At 43.2% G+C, this 22,476-nt stretch overlaps 2 protein-coding genes across 2 annotated transcripts in view; one reads left to right on the top strand and one right to left on the bottom strand.

Moving 5' to 3' along the window:
* The window catches only part of LOC111837240 (class I histocompatibility antigen, F10 alpha chain-like), a 105,744-nt gene that overhangs the window by 51,489 nt on the left and 31,779 nt on the right, over positions 1 to 22,476 (top strand). The window lies entirely within an intron of this gene.
* Positions 10,372 to 22,476, bottom strand: part of LOC140581934 (uncharacterized) — a 42,214-nt gene continuing 30,109 nt past the window's right edge. Inside the window, exons 6-10 of the mRNA XM_072705821.1 lie at positions 21,898 to 22,158; positions 12,889 to 13,167; positions 12,345 to 12,644; positions 12,152 to 12,256; positions 10,372 to 11,983 (exon numbers count right to left, since the gene is read on the bottom strand). Coding sequence (XP_072561922.1) covers positions 11,898 to 11,983; positions 12,152 to 12,256; positions 12,345 to 12,644; positions 12,889 to 13,167; positions 21,898 to 22,158 — 1,031 coding nt within the window. The 3' untranslated portion in view covers positions 10,372 to 11,897. The remainder of the gene's footprint in view (positions 11,984 to 12,151; positions 12,257 to 12,344; positions 12,645 to 12,888; positions 13,168 to 21,897; positions 22,159 to 22,476) is intronic.

The following is a 22,476-nucleotide window of genomic DNA, read 5'->3' as shown; positions in this document are numbered from 1 at the left end:
AGACTGGACTGATAATTGCACACACACACACACACACACACACACACAAACATTATCACTCAGCTCACCTCATCTACCTCAAAACATTGGGAGTGGACTGACTAATCAACACAAGTGCAAACACACTGACCTACACTACCAAACTATCGTACACACCAACCTGTAAATGCTCTTTAGCACAATATTCAATACTGGATTACTTTTTGCACTAATTCCTAAATTCTTGCTGCTATGTTAAGGAACGTCTACTGTTTCTCCACTACCTCAACTCATCACCTCAACACCATATTATTATGTTATGTTATGTCTTGTTTATCGCACTTTTGTTGTTGCTCTTGTTTGCACATTCGAACGTGCACTTAATTCTATGTTGTAAAATTATGTTGCCAATCTGTCTTGTCTCTGCTAGCCAGCTAACTAGTCCTCTTAGTTAGCTAGTTTTAGTTTTTCTGTTAATTTATGTTGTAAATCTATGTTGCATGTAGCACCTTGGTCCTGGAGGAACGTTGTTTCGTTTCACTGTGTACTACCTGTATATGGTTGAAGTGACAATAAAGCCTACTTGACTTGACTTGACTTGACTTGACTTTTTGTGTCACCAAGCACTTTTCAGTTCGGGGGAAACAAAAATAAAGTGTGCATTGTCGCAGCCAAGCTGAAGGCCGAGGGCGACTTGCTCCCCACTGTTCAGAAAAAAAGTTATAAAAAATCTTTCCCGAACTCCATCAGCAGGCGGACCTCTTGCTCTTCTATCTGGAGTTTCTCTCCCCCCCCCCCGAGGTGGTGGTGACGTCATCACCAGGCGCCGCAGATGCAGAACTTTTCAAGGGGCCGCTGTCTGCTCAGGTAATGAAGTGGCGCTCATGTGTGGTGCACCCATGGGTTTTGTCCACAATTTCTGGAGGTTACAGGCTACAGTTTGCTATGAGGCCACCCAGGTTCAACGGTGTGTTAGTTTCTGTAGTGGACGGCGATTCAGCTCAGGTTTTAGAGGACGAGATCGCGTCTTTGCTACGCAAGCGAGCGATCAGATTTGTCCCAGAAAGGGAAAGCCGACAGGGTTTTTATTCCCGTTACTTTGTCATTCCAAAAAAAGAGGGCTCTTCCCTTCGCCCTATCTTGGACCTCCGTGTGTTTCAGATTTAACTGTATTTGACTCTCCCTGCCGGCCCCTGGAGGATGGGCATCCCCTTTGAGTCTGGTCCCTCCCAAGGTTTCTTCCTTCTGGGGAGTTTTTCTTTGCCACTGTCGCCTATGGCTTACTCACTGGGGGCTTTGGGTGGGGATGCTGTAAAGCGCTTTGGGACAATGTAATGTTGTGATAATGCGCTATACAAAAATAAATTTATTGTTGTTGTTGTTGAACAGTCACCTCCGAAAGTACACTTTCAGGATGTTGACACAAAATCCCCTGTCAGTCGATTCGTCCAGGCGATTGGTTCGTGATGATCGATCTGTCAGATGCCTATTTTCACATAGATATTTATCCCGCACACAGGAAGTTCCTCAGGTTCACATACTGAGGCACAGCCTACGAGTATCAGTCGATCCCATTCGGATCGTCGCTAGCTCCGAGGGTGTTCAGCAAGTGTGTGGAGGCGGCTCTGGTGCCACTGAGAAACAACGGCGTCAGGATATTGTCCTGCATAGACGACTATTTAATATGCTCCCGTTCAAAGGAGCAAGCGATCACAGATTCCGAAATAGTTGTCACTCATTTCAGGGATCTGGGTTTCAGGATCAATATGGAAAAGAGCCGTCTGACCCCCTCGCAGTTCACGGAATATTTGGGCCTCCGAATAGACTCCTTCTCGTTACGTTAGCGGAGAGGAGGATAGTGTCTTTTATGCAATGTCTCGGCCACTTTCAGTTAGGGAAAGTGGTTTCGTACAGACTCTGCCTGCGTCTGCTGGGGCTAATGGCGTCAGTGATATCTGTGGTGCACCTAGGTCTCCTCATGATGAGGGACTTTCAGCGCTGGGTGGCGCAATTAGGTCTTTGCCCTCGCCATCATCTCAGCCGGCCGGTGAGGGTGACTTTGGCGTGTGTGAAGGCGCTTTGCCAGTGGTGTACCAGGGGGGCTCTCGAGTCGGGCATCCCTTTAGGGGGGGTGTCCTCGAGAGTTATACTGACGACAGATGCGTCCCAGTCAGGGTGGGGTGCAACCTTGATGGGCAGGGCTGTGAATGGCGTGTGGCCCCCCCAGATAGGCACACAGCACATAAACTATTTGGAACTGCTTGTAGTGTTTCTAGCACTCAAACACTTCCTAGGTTTTCTCCAGGGTCAGCATGTTCTGGTGAAATCAGACAATTCAACAGTGGTGGCCTACATCATCGTCAGGGTGGCACTCGCTCTCTCCGGCTGCACCAATTAGCCAGGAAGCTGATCGTGTGGTGCAGCACCCGGCTCTTGTCTCTCCGTGCGACACATGTGCCGGGTGTCCTGAACAGGGGGGCAGACCTGCTGTCCAGAGGAATCTCCCTCCATGGAGAGTGGCCCATGGCCAAATATCCTTCTCTTTGCATTCCCTCCCCTGAGTCTAATTTCCTCCACATTAGCCAGGGTAAGGGAGCAGGGTCTGTCATTGATTTTGACAGACCCTGACCACACTGGCCATCCAGACACTGGGTGGCAGAGATAGTTCAACTGCTGAAGGGTCAGCCGTGGCCCCTCCCACCACGCCGGGATTTCCTGTCACAGGCGAGAGGGGAAATCTACCATCCCCACCCGGACAACATAGCTCTTTGGGCTTGGCCCGTGAGCGGTGGAACCTGAACGTTGCGGGGCTGCCCCCACTGGTCATCGACACTATACAGAGTGCCAGGGCTTTTTCCACTCGCTCGCTTTACAGCAGGAAATGTCGAGTATTTGAGGATTGGTGTGGGCTGAGGCCGACGATTCCTTTTCAGTGTTCAGTGGTGGAAATCCTCTGTTTTCTGCAGGATTTGTTGGAAAAAGGAAAAGCCTTCTCCACAATTAAAGTGTATCTGGCTGCGATTTCAGCTTGTCATGTGGGCTTTGGTGAAAAGTCGGCTGGACAGCACCCCCTGATGAAGGGTGCCCGCCGGAAACGCCCGGTTTCCAAGCCGTCAGTCCCATTGTGGGATCTGTCTCTGGTTCTGGGTGCCATGTCTCATCACCCTTTTGAGCCTTTGGACGGGGTGGGGTTGAAATGTCTCTCTCTTAAGACAGCGCTGCTTTTAGCTCTGACTACAGCAAAGCGAGTGAGCGATTTGCAGGCCCTGTCTGTCCGCTCTTCTTGTTTGCAGTTTGGTCCGAGACTTACCAAAGTGTGCCTGCGTCCTAATCCTGCTTTTGTGCCTAAGGTTGGGACTCGACCTACAGGTGCTCTACGGTGGAGCTGACAGCCTTCCACCCCCCTCCTTTTTCCTCTGCTGAGCAACAGAAGCTAAACACATTGTGTCCAGTTCGGGCCCTACATGTGTAATATAAACAGGACAGCAGGCTTCAGGAAGCACGATCAGTTGTTTGTGTCCTGGGCTCCCCCCCGGAGGGGCAAGCCGCTGTCCCGTCAGAGGCTCTCTCACTGGATTGTACAGGCTATTTCTTTAGCTTATACATGCAGGGGCTCTCAGCCTCCCGAGGGCTTGAGGGCCCATTCTACCAGAAGCATGGCCACATCTTGGGCCTTGTTCAAAGGGGTGTCAGTCCAGGATATTTGTCATACAGCAAGCTGGGCTACACCGCACCCGTTTGTGCGTTTTTACAGGCTGGATGTCTCAGGACAGGCTAACGCTGCAGAACCAATCTGAGAAATCAGTTTTCTGCGTGTCTTTATAGTTTGCAGTCTGGGGATATTGCGGTGCAATCCGGGAGCGGTCCATATCTCCCATAGTGAAACACCGAGCGAAGTTAGAAAAAGAACTTTGGGTTATTTGACGTAATCCCTGGTTCTTTGATAACAGAGTGAGGTGTTTCACCATCACTTCCCGTCTTGCGCAGGTACGGGAAGAAATCCTTTTAGAATGAGCCGTCAGGGAGGTCGACCGCATTAATAGGGCAGGGGCGGAGCCTGGTCGCAGGTCGACCTGTCCATCACAGACGGACTTGGTGTCATTGGAGCTTCCGTACTTGGTCACGCCCAAAGCGATTCCCATAGTGAAACACCTCACTCTGTTATCAAAGAACCAGGGATTACGTCAAGTAACCCAAAGATTTCATGCATGCATAAATTATTAGGGTATTAGGTGATACATTTTCTATAGAGGTCATTGTTATCACTGTACTATGGAGCAGAATTCCTGCCACCTTGAAATGCAAAGACGACTTAAGTATGTGCGTATGGCAAGCCGTTTTAACATTTAATCAAGTCACACTCCTATCCGTAATTACATTTTAGATATACATAATATCATTTCTCCTAGTCAAAATTATATTCCTGCTAGTCAGAATGGCAATTACGGATATCCACAATTGCATTCTTATTAGTAGAAAATGTATTTCAAGATATCTAAAACTTTATTTTCCTAGTCACAATTATATTTAAGATATCTTTAAATCTTTACAAAAGTATAAGTGGCCATTTTGACATTTAATGGCTAGACTGGATATGTATTGCAGATATCCGTAATTCAATTCTTCCTAGTCAAAAAGAGCATTTCAGATATCCACAATGACATTCTTCCTATCCACAATTGTCATTTCAGATATCCACAACGTCATTCTTCCTAGGAGAAATTACATTACTTTTGCCATTCATGTCTATTGGGCTTTCAATTTCAAATATCCACAGTTATATTTCAGATATCCAGAATAATCATTCTGGATATCTGCAATTCAATTCTTACTGGGAAAAACTCCCATTTCAGATATCTACAATCCAATTGTTACTAGTCATAATTTTAATTTCAGATATCCAAAAGGAAAAAACATTCCAGATATATATATAATGTAATTTTGTCATTGGGTGCATTCGACTTGCTTACAGCGCTGGCTTAAAGCAACGCATTCTGATCCTGACGCAATGCATTACCCAGCTGCACAAACTGGACCCAGATAGCATGCATAGTCGGGCCGATTCTGGCTCAGTGTCGGCACTGTCAACTTACTGTCGATGCGGTAGAGACACAGTGCCGAGCCCGGCAGCCGATTCTGGCTGACCCACGACTCTGTTCATGTGGGCCGGCGTCGGCTGAGCGCCGTTCTCTGTTTGCTTCTGTTGTCAACGAATCTAGTTTTGCTACATTTGCTCTTTTCTGAACGGTTGGCAATCAGTTTTATACATGCCTCGGCATCTGCCTAGGTGAAATATGTATCAGACTTCCCATTCTTTATAGGTTATTTTAAATCCAGTGCCTTTGTGCTTCCCGTTAATACCATTGTATCGATGTGACCTTGCTCATGAACTTCAGGAGGTAAGCAAGGGGTTCCTGATCAGTGGAAAGCATTTATTTCTAAGGCTACGTTCACACTGCCATGCTGAAGTGACTAAAAATCGGATTTTTTGCCTTAATGTGACACAGATCTGATCTTTTCAGGGCTGTGTGGACACGCAAATCTGATCTTTTCAAATCGGATTTGTGCCACTTTCATATGTGGTACTAAATCGGATACGTATCCGATTCGCGGCCATGCGACTTGAATGTGATGCTCAGATCGGAATTCAGTTTCACCAAGTTCGTCAGTTTTATAGAAGTAGCCCTAGATAATACAACATTAAATGTGTCTAAACACGGAGATAACTTTGTTAAGATTGATAATTGCATTGCCTTGGTTGTGAACATTCTGCAGTCACAAGGCGAAGTTTATGTTGTCTTTAAGGAATATCAGGAGAAGAAATCATTTTATGAGTATCCTATAAATTCGTGTGAACTTGGGATCTATGTAGTAGACAATCTATCATTGACTCTCAAAACAACTGAATTTAATGTAGATAAATATGTCAGATTGCCATACAAAGGCAAATTTGTTGCAGTGCCCCTCCTGCATTTGAGCAGGTGGAATTCTGGCAACAACTAAGGTTCCATCTACAAGACATCCATATGAATGTGTGTAGTTCATGACAAACTAAAATTTGGGGGTTGTAATTTGAAGACACTCCAAATTATGTAGAGTTGATGCTGGTTTGTTAAGATTTGTAGTGCATTGATATTTGCTGTTAGGCTACAAGGGAAGCTTTTGTGTTTTATTTATTGTACACTCAGTGAAAAAAAGTACCCAGAAGTAATGGTCCGATTTGGATGTAATTTGGTACACGGGACCAGCAGTGTTCTGATGTCTGTGTGATCTGATATTATAATCATTGCAACACAATCACATGACCTTTAACTACATCCAGATTCATTTCCACCACTTCGTCTGGGTGCTTAACTTTTTCTGTCACTGAGTATATTTTGTTTATTATCAACAGCTATGTTCAAAATCGTGAAGTTTAAGGAGACAAATGAGGTAGAATTGGTCCCTGGTGTGTGGGTGAGAGATGGTGTCTGCCACTGGGCCCCTATAAAGGAAAGCAGTTGGATTCAGCAATTAAGCATCAGGTGACTCCAGACCACAGCTGGATACAGTGGGAAGTCAGAGTGATGTTTATAACAGAGTTATGAGGAAGGGAGACAGAAATTACGGGAAGCTGAACAGTGTTCAGACCTCCAGTCAGAAGCTGAAGAGCCTGGGAAAAAGAAAAGGCGAAAAATGTATGTATACGTCTATTTATGTTTCTTAATTTTTTAATTGCTTCAAGAAAAAATGGTTTATTTCAAATGTTTTATAATGTTGATGTTCAAAATGTTTTTTTTTTTTTCTTAAGGCCAAGTAGCAGACTTCTAGATGCCGCTAATGGTGCTTCAAGTGAGAGTGAAGAAGAAGCAGGACTGCAGCAGAGCGACAGACGTTTACCGGAGGCCCCACCAATCAGCCAAGTTAAAATTTTAACACCCTTGCAAAATGCTAATACTGGAAGTCGCAGTACTTTTCCCTGGCTGAAGAATCCACCTCTCCCTCTGGAAATGATGTGGCAACCTATTGATGCCCTACGTGGAGAGCATGACCTAAACAAAAGTCAGTAACAGGAGTTTAGTGACCAGTACAAGACTCTGTATGGCTCGGCACTTCCCATATGTAGATGCATTTCCCCCTGCTTTTCTGTTTATTTTCTTAAGCAGATTTTTTTGATTATCCAGAAGTATGCATTGAAGAATTTCCACCAGTTCATTATGTCACTTAAGTTATGGAATTGTCATTCCCCCTTGTGCTTTGTTTTTCTGCAGACTTGTTTTCCCCACCACCACCTCATCCAGAGCCTTCAAAAGTTCAGAAGTCCTGGATACCATCTGAAGGTAATATTCATATATGAGCAATTTCATCATTCATGAGTGTTACTTCTCAAAATGATTAGTGTTATCTGCAAACTAAAATTTGATGTATAGAATAGCATAATTAGCCAGTGTTACATTAGAAAGAGCATTTATTGTGCTGTGACGTTACCTTTTCATTTGTCATCACTAACGCTGTGTAACAGGGCCATTGTTTTTGCCTTTAGTCAATCAGTTTCACCAAGACCATGCAAAACCTTGGACACCACCATCACAGCTGCAATGGACTCCTGCTGAAGGCAAGTAACACGTGAGCAATTTCCTATTAGAAATGAAAGTTTTTTAAGGGTGGGCATTGTCAGTAAAAATATATTAGTATTTCTACATTGGTTGCCATTTCTACACTGCTTTGGTACTCATTCCTGAACCTTGTTCTGAGTATAAATATAACACTAATGGGTATTCTCTGCAGTACACACTTTTCTAAGTGCTGGATTTAATTCTGAAAGTATAGAAATCACAAAATTTGTGTTGTGGACGTGGTAAACGTGTTTGAGAGTTGCTGTGGTACCTGAAATAATTATGTTTTAGTAACATTTACATCATGGTTGTCATTGATGGCAAATTGTATATTGGGTTTCTGAGGTTGAGGTACATTGATTGGATTGCAAGCATTGTTATATAAGCTAATCAATCGGTCTTCTACAATAATTGAATGTAGCAGCTTTCTAATAATTAAACATTAGCAATGCAGTTGACCTTGGATGCAGTTCACTGTTGCAGATGAATCAAAAATAAATTACGTTAAAAATGTCTTCTGGTCTTTTTTCCTCTTCCCTCTAGTACCCCAATTTCCTCAAGGTAGTGCTAATTCATTTACCCAGCAACAAATTTTACAACAGCCACCTAGAGTTCGGAGCAATCAAACTTCATCTGAAGGCAAGTTCCATAAATGTGTAATTTAATAATTTATTTATAAATTTTGTTCAATGGAAATAGTTTTCACACCTCCGGGTGAATTTATTCTGTGTGTCTGTGTGTGTGTGTGTGTGTGTCTGTGTGTGTGTGTGTGTCTGTGCGAGCGGGTTTACCTATACTTATGGGGACATAATGTCCCCATAACGTGATAAATATCCTTCTTTTTTCCCCTTATGGGGACCGGTTTCCTGGTCCCCATAAGGGAAAACTCTATTTTATAAAAATCGGTGACTTCTATGAAAAAACTAAAAATGTTATTTTCAACATGCATACACACAACCAGCTAAATAGTCAATTACTCAAATACTACTTTCCTTTGCACAACTCCATTTATACATGCACAGTATACATGCTGATTGTTCATTCATTTCTTGTGTTTCCAATGTGGATTTCATGTGTCGGTAAATATTTCATTTGTTAGCACCCTGTTGACTCTGTTACCGGTTGCTGTCTGTATCTTTGCAAAGAATTCAGATACATGAGAATACCTTCAAAACTTGGTCGGGACATTTAATGTTACTTTCTTTATAAAGTAAAGAGTAGGGTTTATGATTGACTAAATATCACATCACAGGGTGTACATTAGCAGCCAGCTGACACTGGCAAATATCACCTGGTATGGCTACTGACTACTGGAAAAATAATTGTCATTGTCAACATCTGATAAAATCTTGCTATTGATCAAACTTACTATAACATTGCAAATGTCTCTCTATGTGTTTCAGCACTAATTCGGGAAGTTCTAACAAAGCAAGAAATGATTCTTGAGCAACAGACATTTATTTTGCGTCTTCTTCAAGCACGGCAAAACACCCAGGATTGTCAAATTGAAGAAGGGCTTCTGCCGGTGCGTGATTAACAAGCACTACAAAATGTAGAAGTACAACTTGATAATGGAGAATTCAAAGAGAAATTGGTAAGTTTTTATATATCTTAAGCGGGGAGTACCTTTCTGTGGTCACTATTTTAAAGTTTAACAGCCACTTTTGGACTTCATGAATAACTTTTTTTAAAATATGCAAAGTGAACGTGTCCTGTTCCATCAGCCGTAAAGTTTTGTAATTTGTGATTTAATTTTTTTGTGTTTCTCGTAGATTAATCACTTAAGTCTGATTGGAGGGTGTGACATAAAGGATGCAGTCTGGCGGCTAATGGGGAGAACAATTTCCAATAGCCTTGCTAGAAACATGAATTGGAAGGGGCTGAATGGGAAGACATCATTTGCAACACTGCGATTGAAGGATGTGACGATTGGTAAATGTATATGCAAACATATCATATGGGTCATTAGCTGGACAAGGTGGTCGTTGAGAAGGATAAAATGTATGGAACACCAGAATACTCAAATAAACAAATAAATATGGAAATAAATATTTCAATAATTAAATGTCATTTTATTTAACAATAATTCAATAAATGGAATTACATTTCATAATATAATGCAAAAGTGATTACTTACATAATTTAAATTATATTTCACAATAAAGTTAGACTTTTCACAATGATGTATTTCTGAATGACGTTTTTCCAAACCAGCTTTTTATTTCATAGTGCTTCTTTTCAGAATAATGGTGCACTCTGTCAATCACTTTGAGGGGGGCGGGACTGAGCTTGTGATTTGCTAATCCTTTGTGATCCATTATTCAGCCTAGCAGATATAGAAAATACTTTGAAAAGCTTTGGACGATGTAATTATTTTATTTATTGAGATATTTATGTATGTATTTACACTCATCTAAAGGATTATTAGGAACACTTGTTCAATTTCTCATGAATGCAATTATCTAATCAACCAATCACATGGCAGTTGCTTCAATGCATTTAGGGGTGTGGTCCTGGTCAAGACAATCTCCTGAACTCCAAACTGAATGTCAGAATGGGAAAGAAAGGTGATTTAAGCAATTTTGAGCGTGGCATGGTTGTTGGTGCCAGACGGGCCGGTCTGAGTATTTCACAATCTGCTCAGTTACTGGGATTTTCACGCACAACAATTTCTAGGGTTTACAAAGAATGGTGTGCAAAGGGAAAAACGTCCAGTATGCGGCAGTCCTGTGGGCGAAAATGCACTGTTGATGCTAGAGGTCAGAGGAGAATGGGCCGACTGATTCAAGCTGATAGAAGAGCAACTTTGACTGAAATAACCACTCGTTACAACCGAGGTATGCAGCAAAGCATTTGTGAAGCCACAACACGCACAACCTTGAGGCGGATGGGCTACAACAGCAGAAGACCCCACCGGGTACCACTCATCTCCACTACAAATAGGAAAAAGAGGCTACAATTTGCACGAGCTCACCAAAACTGGACAGTTGAAGACTGGAAAAATGTTGCCTGGTCTGATGAGTCTCGATTTCTGTTGAGACATTCAAATGGTCATTTGAATGGTAAGACGACTTGAGACAGACCGTGCAGCACAAACTGGAACCGCTTCCATGACGACACAACTTTGCCCTTATTGGCTGAAGATTTTAGTCACACGCATAACGTTTGTATCCCAGGAAGTTCCAATGCGCTACCTGCCATTTCTCCCGAAAAGCACATAAAGCAGTGAGAACTGGTTTCAGTTCCTTTACCTGGTAAAATAAAGTTTAAATAAATTACATAAATGCTCTAACAGTACAAGTAAGTTAGTGGTTTATTTATTGTTAGTTACTGTAATGTTGTGCTGCTTTATTTGTTTAATCGTCCAATCTGTAAAGAAGGCATGCAGGTGATATTTGTATAGATTTGTCTACACCCTTCTGGAAGTGCTGCCATTGCAGTCAGGTCTCACAGACTACGAGGAGTAGAAGTTGTCTGACTTGGCTGCAGTCAGTTTATACTCCACCCCTGCAGCCGCCGGCAGATCACGCTCCATGTTGCGTCAGCTGCAGATAGACCTAAGCCCAAGTCGGACGCACCCATTGCTTCTTTAAGGGAGGATGGGCAAAATTACAACGTCGTCGGTGATTGGCTGTTGTGCTGGCGTTCAGTAAACCTCTGCTCGATAAGCCATCGAGTTGTCTGTCTCGGCACATTCTCTAAAACGGAGAAAATTTGGTTGACCAAGTTTTATAGTCTGTGTGAATCAACGTGATCGTCCTTATTTTTTATCGATAAAAAAACTGAGATCGTTTTATCGCTCAGCACTAATAGCATTCTCTTCAATTCAAAGCAGAGGATCATTACATAGCCGTATTCATAGCTTACCCGAGGCCTCTCTCCCTGGTATAAGAGACTTAATATGAACATCTTTCTGGTACATCCCATCTCTTTCCCTTGACTACGTCTGATAAAATGGTTATAGGAGAGGATTGCTAAGAATATTATTTTCCATCAGGCCTCGTAACTGACAAATCTGGGAGATTTTAAATGAGAGACATATGGACATATGGACAATATAATTCAAAAGATAACATGAATTTGATTTAACGAGTAATGACACTTTACAGCAATGCCTTTTTTCTCTACAGTTGATCTGAGTAATGTGATGTCCATTTTAGCCCTAGTCTGTTTTCGGTCTTGGTCTTGACCAGTCTTGGTCTTGGTCTCGCCTTAGTGTGTCTTGGTCTTGGTCTTGGTCTTGGACTTGGTCTTGGTACCCTGAAGTCTCGGCAGTGTCTTGGTCTTGATACCCTCCGGTCTCGGCAATGTCTTGGTCTCGGTTTAGGTGGTCTTGACTACAACACTAGTATATAGTTGTGGCAACAGCGATACAGGGTAACAATACTCACTGCCGGCGTTCCCATAGCCTGAAACACAGAGGGAAACAGAGTCAGACACAGGCACTCAGACTCTGTGCATCATTTGGGTGTCAGAGGCACCAGTATAATGACTGTGTGCAGTTACATGCTTTCAAACGTCACTTGTGTTTCTGTCTGGACGCCATTGTTCTCTCTGTCTGTCGGCTTTTCTGTTACCTGTCCTGCTCCTCCTCCACAACACGACCCCAACGACAACAGCAACGAGAGCCAGAGCAGCAGCCACACAGCCGACGATGATGATGATGCCCCAGGGAAGGCCTCCTAAAATAAGGTTAAAGCACCATGTTCACCCCTGACAGTGACGCCCATTAGCTGCTCTCTCTCATTACTGTGTCACTGCTCCTCTTACCCTGATTGGTCCTTATGTTCTTCTCCTGCAGCAGCACAGCAATGTCATCCTGGAGGCTCTTGTGCTGCACGACACAGCTGTAGCTGTTCATCTTCCAGTCCTCAGGCTTCACCGTGAGTTTCGATGAGATCTGGAAAGTTCCGTCCCCGTTTGGCAGGGTCTCCCCCACCTCCACATCACTGTGCATGTCCTCTCCATCATTCCTCCAGGTCACCATGATCCTTTTGGGGAAGAAGCCGGTTGTGTGGCAGATGACAGGAGAGGAGGGGTCCTTCTGCAGCAGAGACACCTCAGGGCGGACTTGGGGAGAAAGACAAAAACATCCATAAATAAAACGCTACACTTCATCACCAGCAATCTCTCCTGTAAATACATAATGTGATTAATATTCTACACATTGTAGCTATAAGCCTGCATCAGGACAGTGACAGCTGTCATAAAAAGATCATAAAAACAAAACTGACATCAACATCACTCATCACTCTCTTCACCCCAGCCCAGGATGTCCACACCCCATCCCCTCCTACAGCCTGCTGTACTGTACCTGTCCTCTCCAGTGTGCTCTTCCCATAGCTCACATACTTCTTCAGTGACTCAATGCACTGCTGGGTAAAGTAACTTTTATATCTATCTTTCCTAGTATTGCCACTGTCCCACTTCTGTTTAGTGGGAACTGCCTGCATAACTGGAGCCACATAAGTCATGGTCTTGAAGTCTAATGCAATGAAGTCACTCCCATCATAGCCAAATTGTTCAAGAGCACCTGTGGCCCCAGTTTCATCATCCCAGTCACAGCCAAGCATCATCTGAACTGTGTGGATACCTGAACAGAAAGAGGAGAGAATTAGCAGGCAGGTTTGATACGGTTTCATCCTCTGGGCGTCATTTTCACAGCATTTCAAACAGGCCTGTCAGCAGCTCCTCACTCTCAGCATCCTGCATGTACACTGCAGCTTTCAGGCTTTTTTAACTGTGTGACATTAAATTCACATACGAGCTGGAAAGGAGTAAAAATCATCATCACAGCACACATACACACACCACAAAAAGCTTATGATTGTTGATTATCACTATTATATTGTTTTGTATTTTTAAATAATAAACACAACTGATCTAAGAAAGACGAATAGTAGAGGGAAGGGATGCATCCATTGAGTGCTCCTGTAGCTCAACAAGAAGAGATCAAGTTCCAGGGACCATCCATACATTGTATTTGATTGGTCGAGGTGTGATTAGCGTTGCATTGCTATAAGCTTGTGAATGAGCGGCCCAGGCTCCCAAATGAGCCTGTCCGCCTCTAAGCCAGTTCTAGTTCCAAAACTGCAGCATGCATCAATTATAATCGCTGCTGCCACAGTTCACATGCTTATTATGAAAATAAGACTTATTGACCTTAATTAAATTACAGTAAACACTGCTTTTTATGGCCCAGTTGCAGCAGTTTTATTTATACACCGGGAAATTTGTACTGCTTTCCAAATGTCACGACTGATTATGTTCAGAAAGTAAACAGCAGAAAACATTCTGCAGTAAAACAGCCACATGCCTCAACATCTGAAAACATTTTGTGGAAAAAAAAAACAAACAGTAATGATAAAACAAATTTCTTCTGAGTTTTTATTTTTGGATCATTTTATTTTTACTTTCCATCATGAGTTAAGGTGCTCTCATGTTAAATGACTTAAATGGCATCAGCCAAATAAACGCAGCCTGCAAATGTACAAAATGTGCTGAGTCGCCCTATAACAGTGTGTGTTGCGCTCTGTGCTGCTTTAAAATATTCAGCGTGAGCACAGCCATTAGATTACATAAGAAATTTACAAACGAGAGGGGGCCATTTGGCCCATCAAGCTCATTTGGGGAGAACATAACTAATAGCTCAGAGTTGTTAAAATCTTATCTAGTTCTGATGTAAAGGAACCCAGGGTTTTAGCTTCTGTTACACTAGCAGGAAGACTATTCCATACTCTAACTACACGCTGTGTAAAGAAGTGCTTCCTCAAATTTGTTTTAAAATATTCTCCCGCTAATTTCCACTTATGGCCACGAGTTCCAGTATTTAAACTAATATTGAAATAGCCATTTGGCTTAACAGCATCCAGACCTGTTAGAATCTTATAAACCTGGATCATGTCCCATCTTAGTCTCCTTTGCTCTAGGCTAAACAGATTAAGCTCAGCTAACCTCTCCTCATAAGACAGTCCTCTAAGACCAGGAATCATTCTCATAGCCCTCTGTTGCACCTTTTCTAAGGCAGCAATGTCCTTTTTAAGGTATGGTAACCAAACCTGCACACAATATTCTAGGTGGGGTCTTACCAAGGAATTATATAAATGTAACATCACCTCCCCTGACTTAAACTCCACACACCTAGAGATACTGTATAACCCAACATTCTATTGGCCTTTTGTATTGCTTCCCTACACTGGCGAGAGTGGGACATGGAAGCATCAACATACACACCGAGATCCTTCTCGTAATCAGCTACCTTTATTTCAGTGGAACCCATAAAATATCTGTATTTTATATTTCTGCTCCCTGCATGGATTACCTTACATTTATCCGTGTTAAATTTCATCTACCAAGTATCAGCCTAGTCACTAATTAAATCCAGATCCCATTGTAACCTCTCTGCTGCTAGATCAGTATCTGCTACACCACCCACCTTGGTGTCGTCTGCAAATTTAACCAGTTTACTGTATGTGTTGGTGTATCTTGTATTCATGTAAATTAGGAACAACAGTGGTCCTAAAATTGAACCCTGTGGTACCCCACTATGAACGCAGGCCCACTGTGACTTTGTGCCTCTAATAACTACTCGCTGCTTCCTGTCAGTTAACCAGTTTTCAATCCAAGCTGCCACAGTTCCTAAAATCCCTGCAGCTTTGAGCTTTAGCAAGAGCCGTTTGTGGGGGACAACATCAAAGGCCTTCTGGAAATCTGAGTAGATCACATCGTGGGCCTTTTTGTGATCAATTTCACTTAGCTTCCTCAAAGAACTCAAGTAGATTCGTTAAACAGGATCTACCTCTCCTAAATCCATGTTGGCTATCCCTCAGAATGTTATTTGCATCAAGGTAATCTACCATTTTCACTTGAATTATAGCTTCCATTATTTTTCCAGTAATGCTAGTTAAACTGATTGACCTATAGTATGCTGGATTACTTCTATCCCCTTTTTTGAATATGGGTATTATATTAGCATGCTTCCAATCTGAAGGTACCACACCCGCAGATAACGATTTCTGGAATTTTAGAGTTAAAGGTTGGCTAATAATATCCCTAATCTCTTTTAAAACTATAGGTAAGATGCCATCAGGGCCCTGCGATTTATTTATTTTGAGTTTAGCTAGGCTTAGTATCACATCAACCTCAGTTATACATATATTGGTCATAGACGATGCTGTATTCGTATTAATTGGTGGTAAGTTACTTGTGTTCTCTATTGTGAACACCCGTGAAAAATAATCATTAAACTCATTTACTATATCAATTTCATTTTCAATTATAAGGCCCTTACTATCCTGCAAATTAGTGATTTCAGCTTTGAGCTTTTTTGGAGTTAAAATATTGGAAGAAACGTTTGTCATCCTTAGCCTCCAATGCAATTTTTCTTTCTACATCCCTCTTTGATAGCCTAATGTCATTTTTCAACTCTGCCTGTAGACTTACATACTCCTGCTTAATTTTGAAATCATTAGTTATTTTCCAATTGTGGAACAAAGCCCTTTTCCTCCTGACTTTATTCTTAATTTCCTTAGTAAACCACCTTGGTTGTCGTTTCCTAGATTTAGTTTTGCTGGAAACAGGTATAAAGTCCTCTTGCACTTGCAACAATGTGCTTTTAAAAAATTCCCATGCCTCTTCAACTGTTTGCTATTTAACTCAATCCAGTTTACAGTTTCTAGTTTCAGTCTCATACCATTAAAGCTAGCCTTACTAACATTGTATACCTTTAATTTCGACTTTGCTCTTCGGACACTAAAATTAACCTCGAATGTAACCATGTTATGATCACTACCGTCCAATGGTTCTAAAACCTTAATTTTCCAATCTTATCCTGGTTATTAGAGAAAACAAGATCAAGAAGGGCTTCTCCTCTGGTAGGAGTATTAAACTGAGTAAAAAAACAATTCTGTACTAATTCCACCATCTCAAGTTCATTTACAGAAGAGCCAGAGACTGTGTCCCACTGTATCCCAGGTAAATTAAAATCACCCATAACCACCACATCATTTTTATTACTCATAATCCTGATATGGTCATACAACATTCTGCATTCCTCTGCAGCTACATTAGGTGCTCTATAACAAACCCCGACAATTAGGCCATTTGAATCTTTAGCATCAAGTTTTATCCATACAGCTTCTGTACTTTTATTTTTATCAGTGAGCTCCCTTGCCTGCAAGTTCTCTTTTACGTATACTGCAACACCACCTCCCTTCTTGCCTATCCGGTCTATACGGAACAACGTATAACCATCCATATTATATTCTTCACCATCGTCACTCATCCATGTTTCAGTTATTCCTATAATGTCGTAATTGTCCGATGAAATTAAAGCCTCTAAATCATTAATTTTGTTTCTAATACTCCTAGCATTTAAATACAGACCACAAATGGTAGGCCTTTTACAGTGCCCACTTTTAATATTTATTTGGGCTTTCCGTCTCTCCCCACATAAATTCGTAACTAACCTCCCTGCCCCCCCAGTCCCTAGTTTAAACATTCCTCAACTACTCTACACATACGCCTCCCCAATACACTGGTTCCCCTATGGTTCAGATGCAATCCGTCTGGCTTGAACAGGTCCCACCTGTTCCAGAAGGTCTTCCAGTGCCCCATAAACCTAAACCCCTCTTTCCTACGCCACCATTTTAGCCACGCATTTAATCCCCTTATCTCAGCTAACTTAGCCTGACTCGCACGTGGTACGGGAAGTATTCCAGAGAATACTGGAATGTTTTGCTTCTAAGCTTATCTGCGACTTCTATAAATTTATCCTGCACAACAGCCCTCCTGCCCTTTCCTATGTCGTTGGTGCCAAAATGCACCACGACCGCTGGATCCACCCCGGCTGGGGCCAAAAGCCTGTCCACACGATTCGGAATGTCCCCTACCTGGACACCAAGCAGGCAAGACACCGTATGGGACCCTCTATCACAGGTGCACAAATAACTATCTACACCTCTGATAATTGAATCCCCTACTACCACGGACGGATTATGGGTTGTGTGGGCCCCTGGGCAAAACGTTCGCGAGGGCCCCCCCCCCCAAAAAAAAAACAAAAAAAAAAAAAAACGCCAGCATTGTCTGGGATGGCTAGTTGCTACGTCATCATGCCACTTGTGGGTCCAAACTAGTGCGGCGTACCGTGTTGTAAAAGCAGAATGATGTTGACAAAACTTTTGCCGCTTTTTACCTCGGAAAAAGTGAAAAGAAGGTGGCTTACTGTAAGTTGATACAGTAAGTTGGATCTCAAATTATAATCAGTACAGCCTAATGCCATTACCTCATGTTAATGTTAGCATCAGGTTACCCATCTCTGTGAAATAACCATCAGACAGAAGTCAGAAAATATTAGAACTTGTCCAGTTTTAATCAACAATGCAAACTGATCATGCAGTTTGAATGTCATACAATTCATGCTCTAAATCAAAGCACTTTTGCTAATCATCCCATTTCTATTCAGCAGCCTGGTTAGTACCATGGGAAAAGATAGGTCTCCCCCATGATTTACGCATTGCAAGTTCTCCAATGTGAAAAAAACTTAACACCAACTTTCTCAAATTAATTTAAATATTTATTATATGGAGTGTCATTATTGATGTCACGTACATTCACATCAGAAGAGACCAGAGCGACGAAAGTCAAGCGAATTGGGCGACCAGAGCGAAAAAGAGAAGTTAAAAGTCAGTTAACCTTATGTAATGAGTTGACGCGGTTCGGTGAAAACCAATTCTAATATATAGATTTACCAACGCCCCATGGTAACAGGCTAAATCAAACATTCCAATGAGCGAACAAAGTGAATAAAGCAAATCCAACAACGTAGCTTCTTCAACGACCTTGGCGACGTGTTCGCTTTGGTCTCTCCTGGTGTGAACGTACAGTGAGAGCCATGTTGGGACACGGTTAGTGATCACACTACATGTGTACCGTGTCCAGCTGAACCATGCCAGAATCCACCTGTGTACCATATCCCCTTACAGAACGGAGTGATCAGGGGTGTAGTGGTAAAATAAGAGGTGGGTGAACTACGAATTCTGTGATCACATTTTGTGCATAAACTATACTATGATGTGCATTTAGATCAATTGAGAAGTGGGTAAACTGTAATTCTGAAATTTAAACCGTGTTTACTTGCGTTTAGCCTCCACTACAGCCCTGGGAGTGATTACACTGGTCAAACTCTTACACTGCTACACTGGTCTGGGGGCCACTCAGCGGGCAGGTTAACCGCCTCCATCCCACCATGCTACCGCTCCCTAGTCAGAGGGCCTTCTGTAAGGCTGTTAACACGCCCCCCTCCCCTCCCCCCAGAAGCCAGGGGCCCCATGGTAAGGGCCCTTGTAATCAGATGGCCCTCTAAAGGTACACTACACCCTCCTCCCTAGGCCCTCCTAGTAGGGCCCTCATAATCAGAGAGCCCTCTAAAAGCCCCCAAAGCCCCCATCCTCCCTAGGACCCCCTGGTAGCCAGAAGCCAGGACCATAATAGGAGGGCCTAAGAGGGCATGCACCCATTTCCCTTTAAAGTTCCTATAGTAGGGCCGGGGGCCCCCTGAAAGCACCGACCAAATGTCCCCCCCCCCACCACCACCACCACCACAATTCAAGGGCCCTTGGCAGCCAAACACCCTCCCTCCATGTTTCCATCAGAGGCCCTTTAGGGTCAGGGGCCCTTGTAGGCAGAGGATCAAAGAATGTAGGCCCTCTAAAATAGACAAACGAAAATACATTGTTGATAAGCGTTGCAAATTGTTTTGGGCTAGGGGCCCCACGGGCCCCCTGCACCCCAAGGGCCCCTGGGCAGCGGCCCCGCTGGCCCGGTCCGTAATCCGTCCCTGCCTACTACCACAACCTCCCTCCTCCTTGGTGCCCAAGGGCCCACCTGCCTCTCCAGTCTCTTCCGGCTCTAAAGCTGAAAACACCTGAAAGCGTATAGACACCGTCACTTCAGGTGATGCCGCCTCTGTGAATTGTGTACGCCCTTTTCTACGTCTATGACCTACGTTCACCCAGCCAGTGTTGCCAACTTAGCGACTTTGTCGCTATATTTAGCGAGTTTTTAGACCTCTCTGGCGACTCGTTTTCAAAAAAGCGACTAGCGACAAATCTAGTGACTTTTTCTAGTGTTATTGGAGACTTTTGGAGACTCTGACATGGAAGCACGTATCGTTCTTACTCTCCTCACTGAGCAGCGGGTGCTACCGTGGGCTCCCGTCCCCTCCCGTCCCAAAGCATTCACAGGCGGGCAGTCCTCACGCAGCAGCCCCGCCTAGCTGCAGTCAGAGCAGGAAATGTTCACCTTTCCGCGTCCAGACTGCAAATGAATTGCGCATGCGCGAAGCCACCACTGGCTGATCCTGCCCTGGCTTATTGCCAAAAACTCTGCCAAGTATGACAGTTTTTAAGAATAAGTAATTCCGCCAGAGTGTCTCTTTGGGGTCACTTTTGCCGGTCCCAAGCCTGGATATAGGAAGAGGGTTGGAATTATGATATAAAAAAACAAGAATCGACAGAAGAAAGTTCATTTGTAGTTCTAAACGTATTTAGGGTGTTTTTTAACCACTTTTTGGCTCTCCTACGACATTATTCCTCTCTCCTACAGCGTCCATTATAATTACATGCACATTATGCAAATTAGGCAATGGCCTCATTTAGCGACTTCTAGCGACTTTTGGGACAACCAATAGCGACTTTACTTGCTGAGGAGTTGGCAACCGTGCACCCAGCTCTCTCGACCTACCTGTTCATCATTCTCCCCCCTCCCCACTTGTGACGTACACACAGTCTCCCTAAAAGGCGTGTTAACTTTCTCCTTTAACTCATTGTTATGTTGGATGAGAGCCAGTTGCTCCTCGAGGTGACGAACCTGGACCATGAGTGAGTCCACTAACTTACATCGCTCGCAGACGAAGTCCGACTGGACGCAAGCACCCAGAAGGGCAAACAACACTGAGCTGGCCCCATAATTACCTAACTCACTATGACCCCATCCTTTACTCCCAGCCCAGTATATTAGTATAGCGCAGTGGTTTTCAACCTGTGGGCCGCGACGGTATTGCAGGGGGGCCGCCAATTATTAATAGAAATTGTAATATTGTTAATATAATAAAAAATGTCTAGTCAAAATCAAATAAATCATAATTTGATATATAATTAAATAAATTACCAGTTTATTCAATAAAGACAATTAACAGCCTTGCTTCCGAGTACTTAGTTAACCCGACACAAAAAGCGGGATCGTTTAAATTCTTTTGCAGTGGGCCGCAGAAACATACTGTATGTGTTTGGCTGTGTGGGCCGTGAGTTAAAAAAGGTTGGGAACCACTGGTATAGCGTATTTAAACTTTTAGTTTATCTAATTAACGTATAGTTAAAACAATAAAGTGCTGAGTAGCCTACACTAAAACACTAAATTAACACTTGCGTTAAATCGGATTTTTTTTTATAAATTATCCGGCAGCGTCAGCGATAAACTTTAAATTAAACTTTTAAAATAACCAAATTAACAATTACTTACCCAAGACTAACTTCCTGCTGAACCACGTTTAGCTAAACTTAAAGCGAAGTTGCTCTAGGGAGGCCGAAAAACCACAAAAAAACCCTCTCAAAGCAGGTTACTGCAGGAGTGGGGGAAAAAAAGTGGAAAATGTCCTCCCGGCCCCGACTGGCGAACGAGCAAAGCTCAGGAGCAACTGTCCTTTCGGAGTTAATGTTACCGACGTTTGATAATATTACCCCGCGGGTGTTTGATGTGAAGGCACGCAGACAGAAACGCCGCTCGCGCAACGCCTGCAGCTATCGATAACACTCGCGCTGTCAATTAACAAGGACAGACAAGTACTCACATAGACCAAGAAAAAAAAAAGTTAAAAATTAAACAACAACCACCCACGTAACCGTACTGGCACACAAACACTGAAATATTCTTCCAGATAATTCCCGTCAACCGCTTCAACCGGCGCACAACACAAGTGCACACAGCGTCCACACCACTCCTGCACAGCGAAGCAATCCTAGCAGCCTCTACAGCAGGGGTGCCCAATCTTATCCGCAAAGGGCCGGTGTGTATGCGGGTTTTTGGGATATCCTGTAGGTCAGCTGTTCAAACCTAGGTATGAGGACTCTTCAGCCAATCAGTCCTCTAATTACCGTAGCAATCTAATTAGGGAGTTGCAGCAAAAACCCCCATACACACCGGCCCTTTGCGGATAAGATTGGGCACCCCTGCTCTACAGCAATCCCAGAAATCTCAGCCAAATCTCTAGAGCTATAACAAGCATATTACACTGTCAGGGTCACTGTCATAAACACGCAGCACTCACCTCCGGTTTGGTTGAAACGCCGCTTTGCAGTTTCAATGTTGGCTTTGTACACCTGCTCATGGATCCTGGATTTTTCGGTGTTCCTGTCCCAGTAATCAGGACCCTCAGACTTTGCCATCCAGTCCTGGCGAGGAGTCATTCTGCGTATGTTACTGTCATAGTAAACAAAGGGTTCTCCATCCACCAGCCCGACAATCATAAACTCTGGGAGGTTCCGTATCCCTGACGTGCCGCTGTATACATACCGCAGGGAGTGGGACTCTGGGGAAAAAAAACACACAAATAATCAGAATCACAATCGGAATACTTTATTTATCCCAGGGGGAAATTTGGTTTCGTTATTCCTATTTGCAATTCCTAAAGTCACCCTAGTATTTGCAGCAACCGTCCAATACCCCCATGTATTTTTTAATTTGATCAACATCCTATGGCTAATCAATACCTCATTGACTTTTGTTAACTAATTAAATGAATGAATTAATGAGCTGGTGGTGAAATTTAATGAATACATGGAATGGCTGAGGTGCCTCTGAGGAGAGGTTAGGGAACCAAAGTGATGTTCATCTAGCCATATCAGCA

This window comes from Paramormyrops kingsleyae, chromosome 23 (genome assembly GCF_048594095.1).
Source record: "Paramormyrops kingsleyae isolate MSU_618 chromosome 23, PKINGS_0.4, whole genome shotgun sequence".
Classification (NCBI taxonomy): domain Eukaryota; kingdom Metazoa; phylum Chordata; class Actinopteri; order Osteoglossiformes; family Mormyridae; genus Paramormyrops; species Paramormyrops kingsleyae.
Note: the sequence above shows the minus strand (reverse complement) of the source record. Positions and strands in the feature narration are given on the sequence as shown.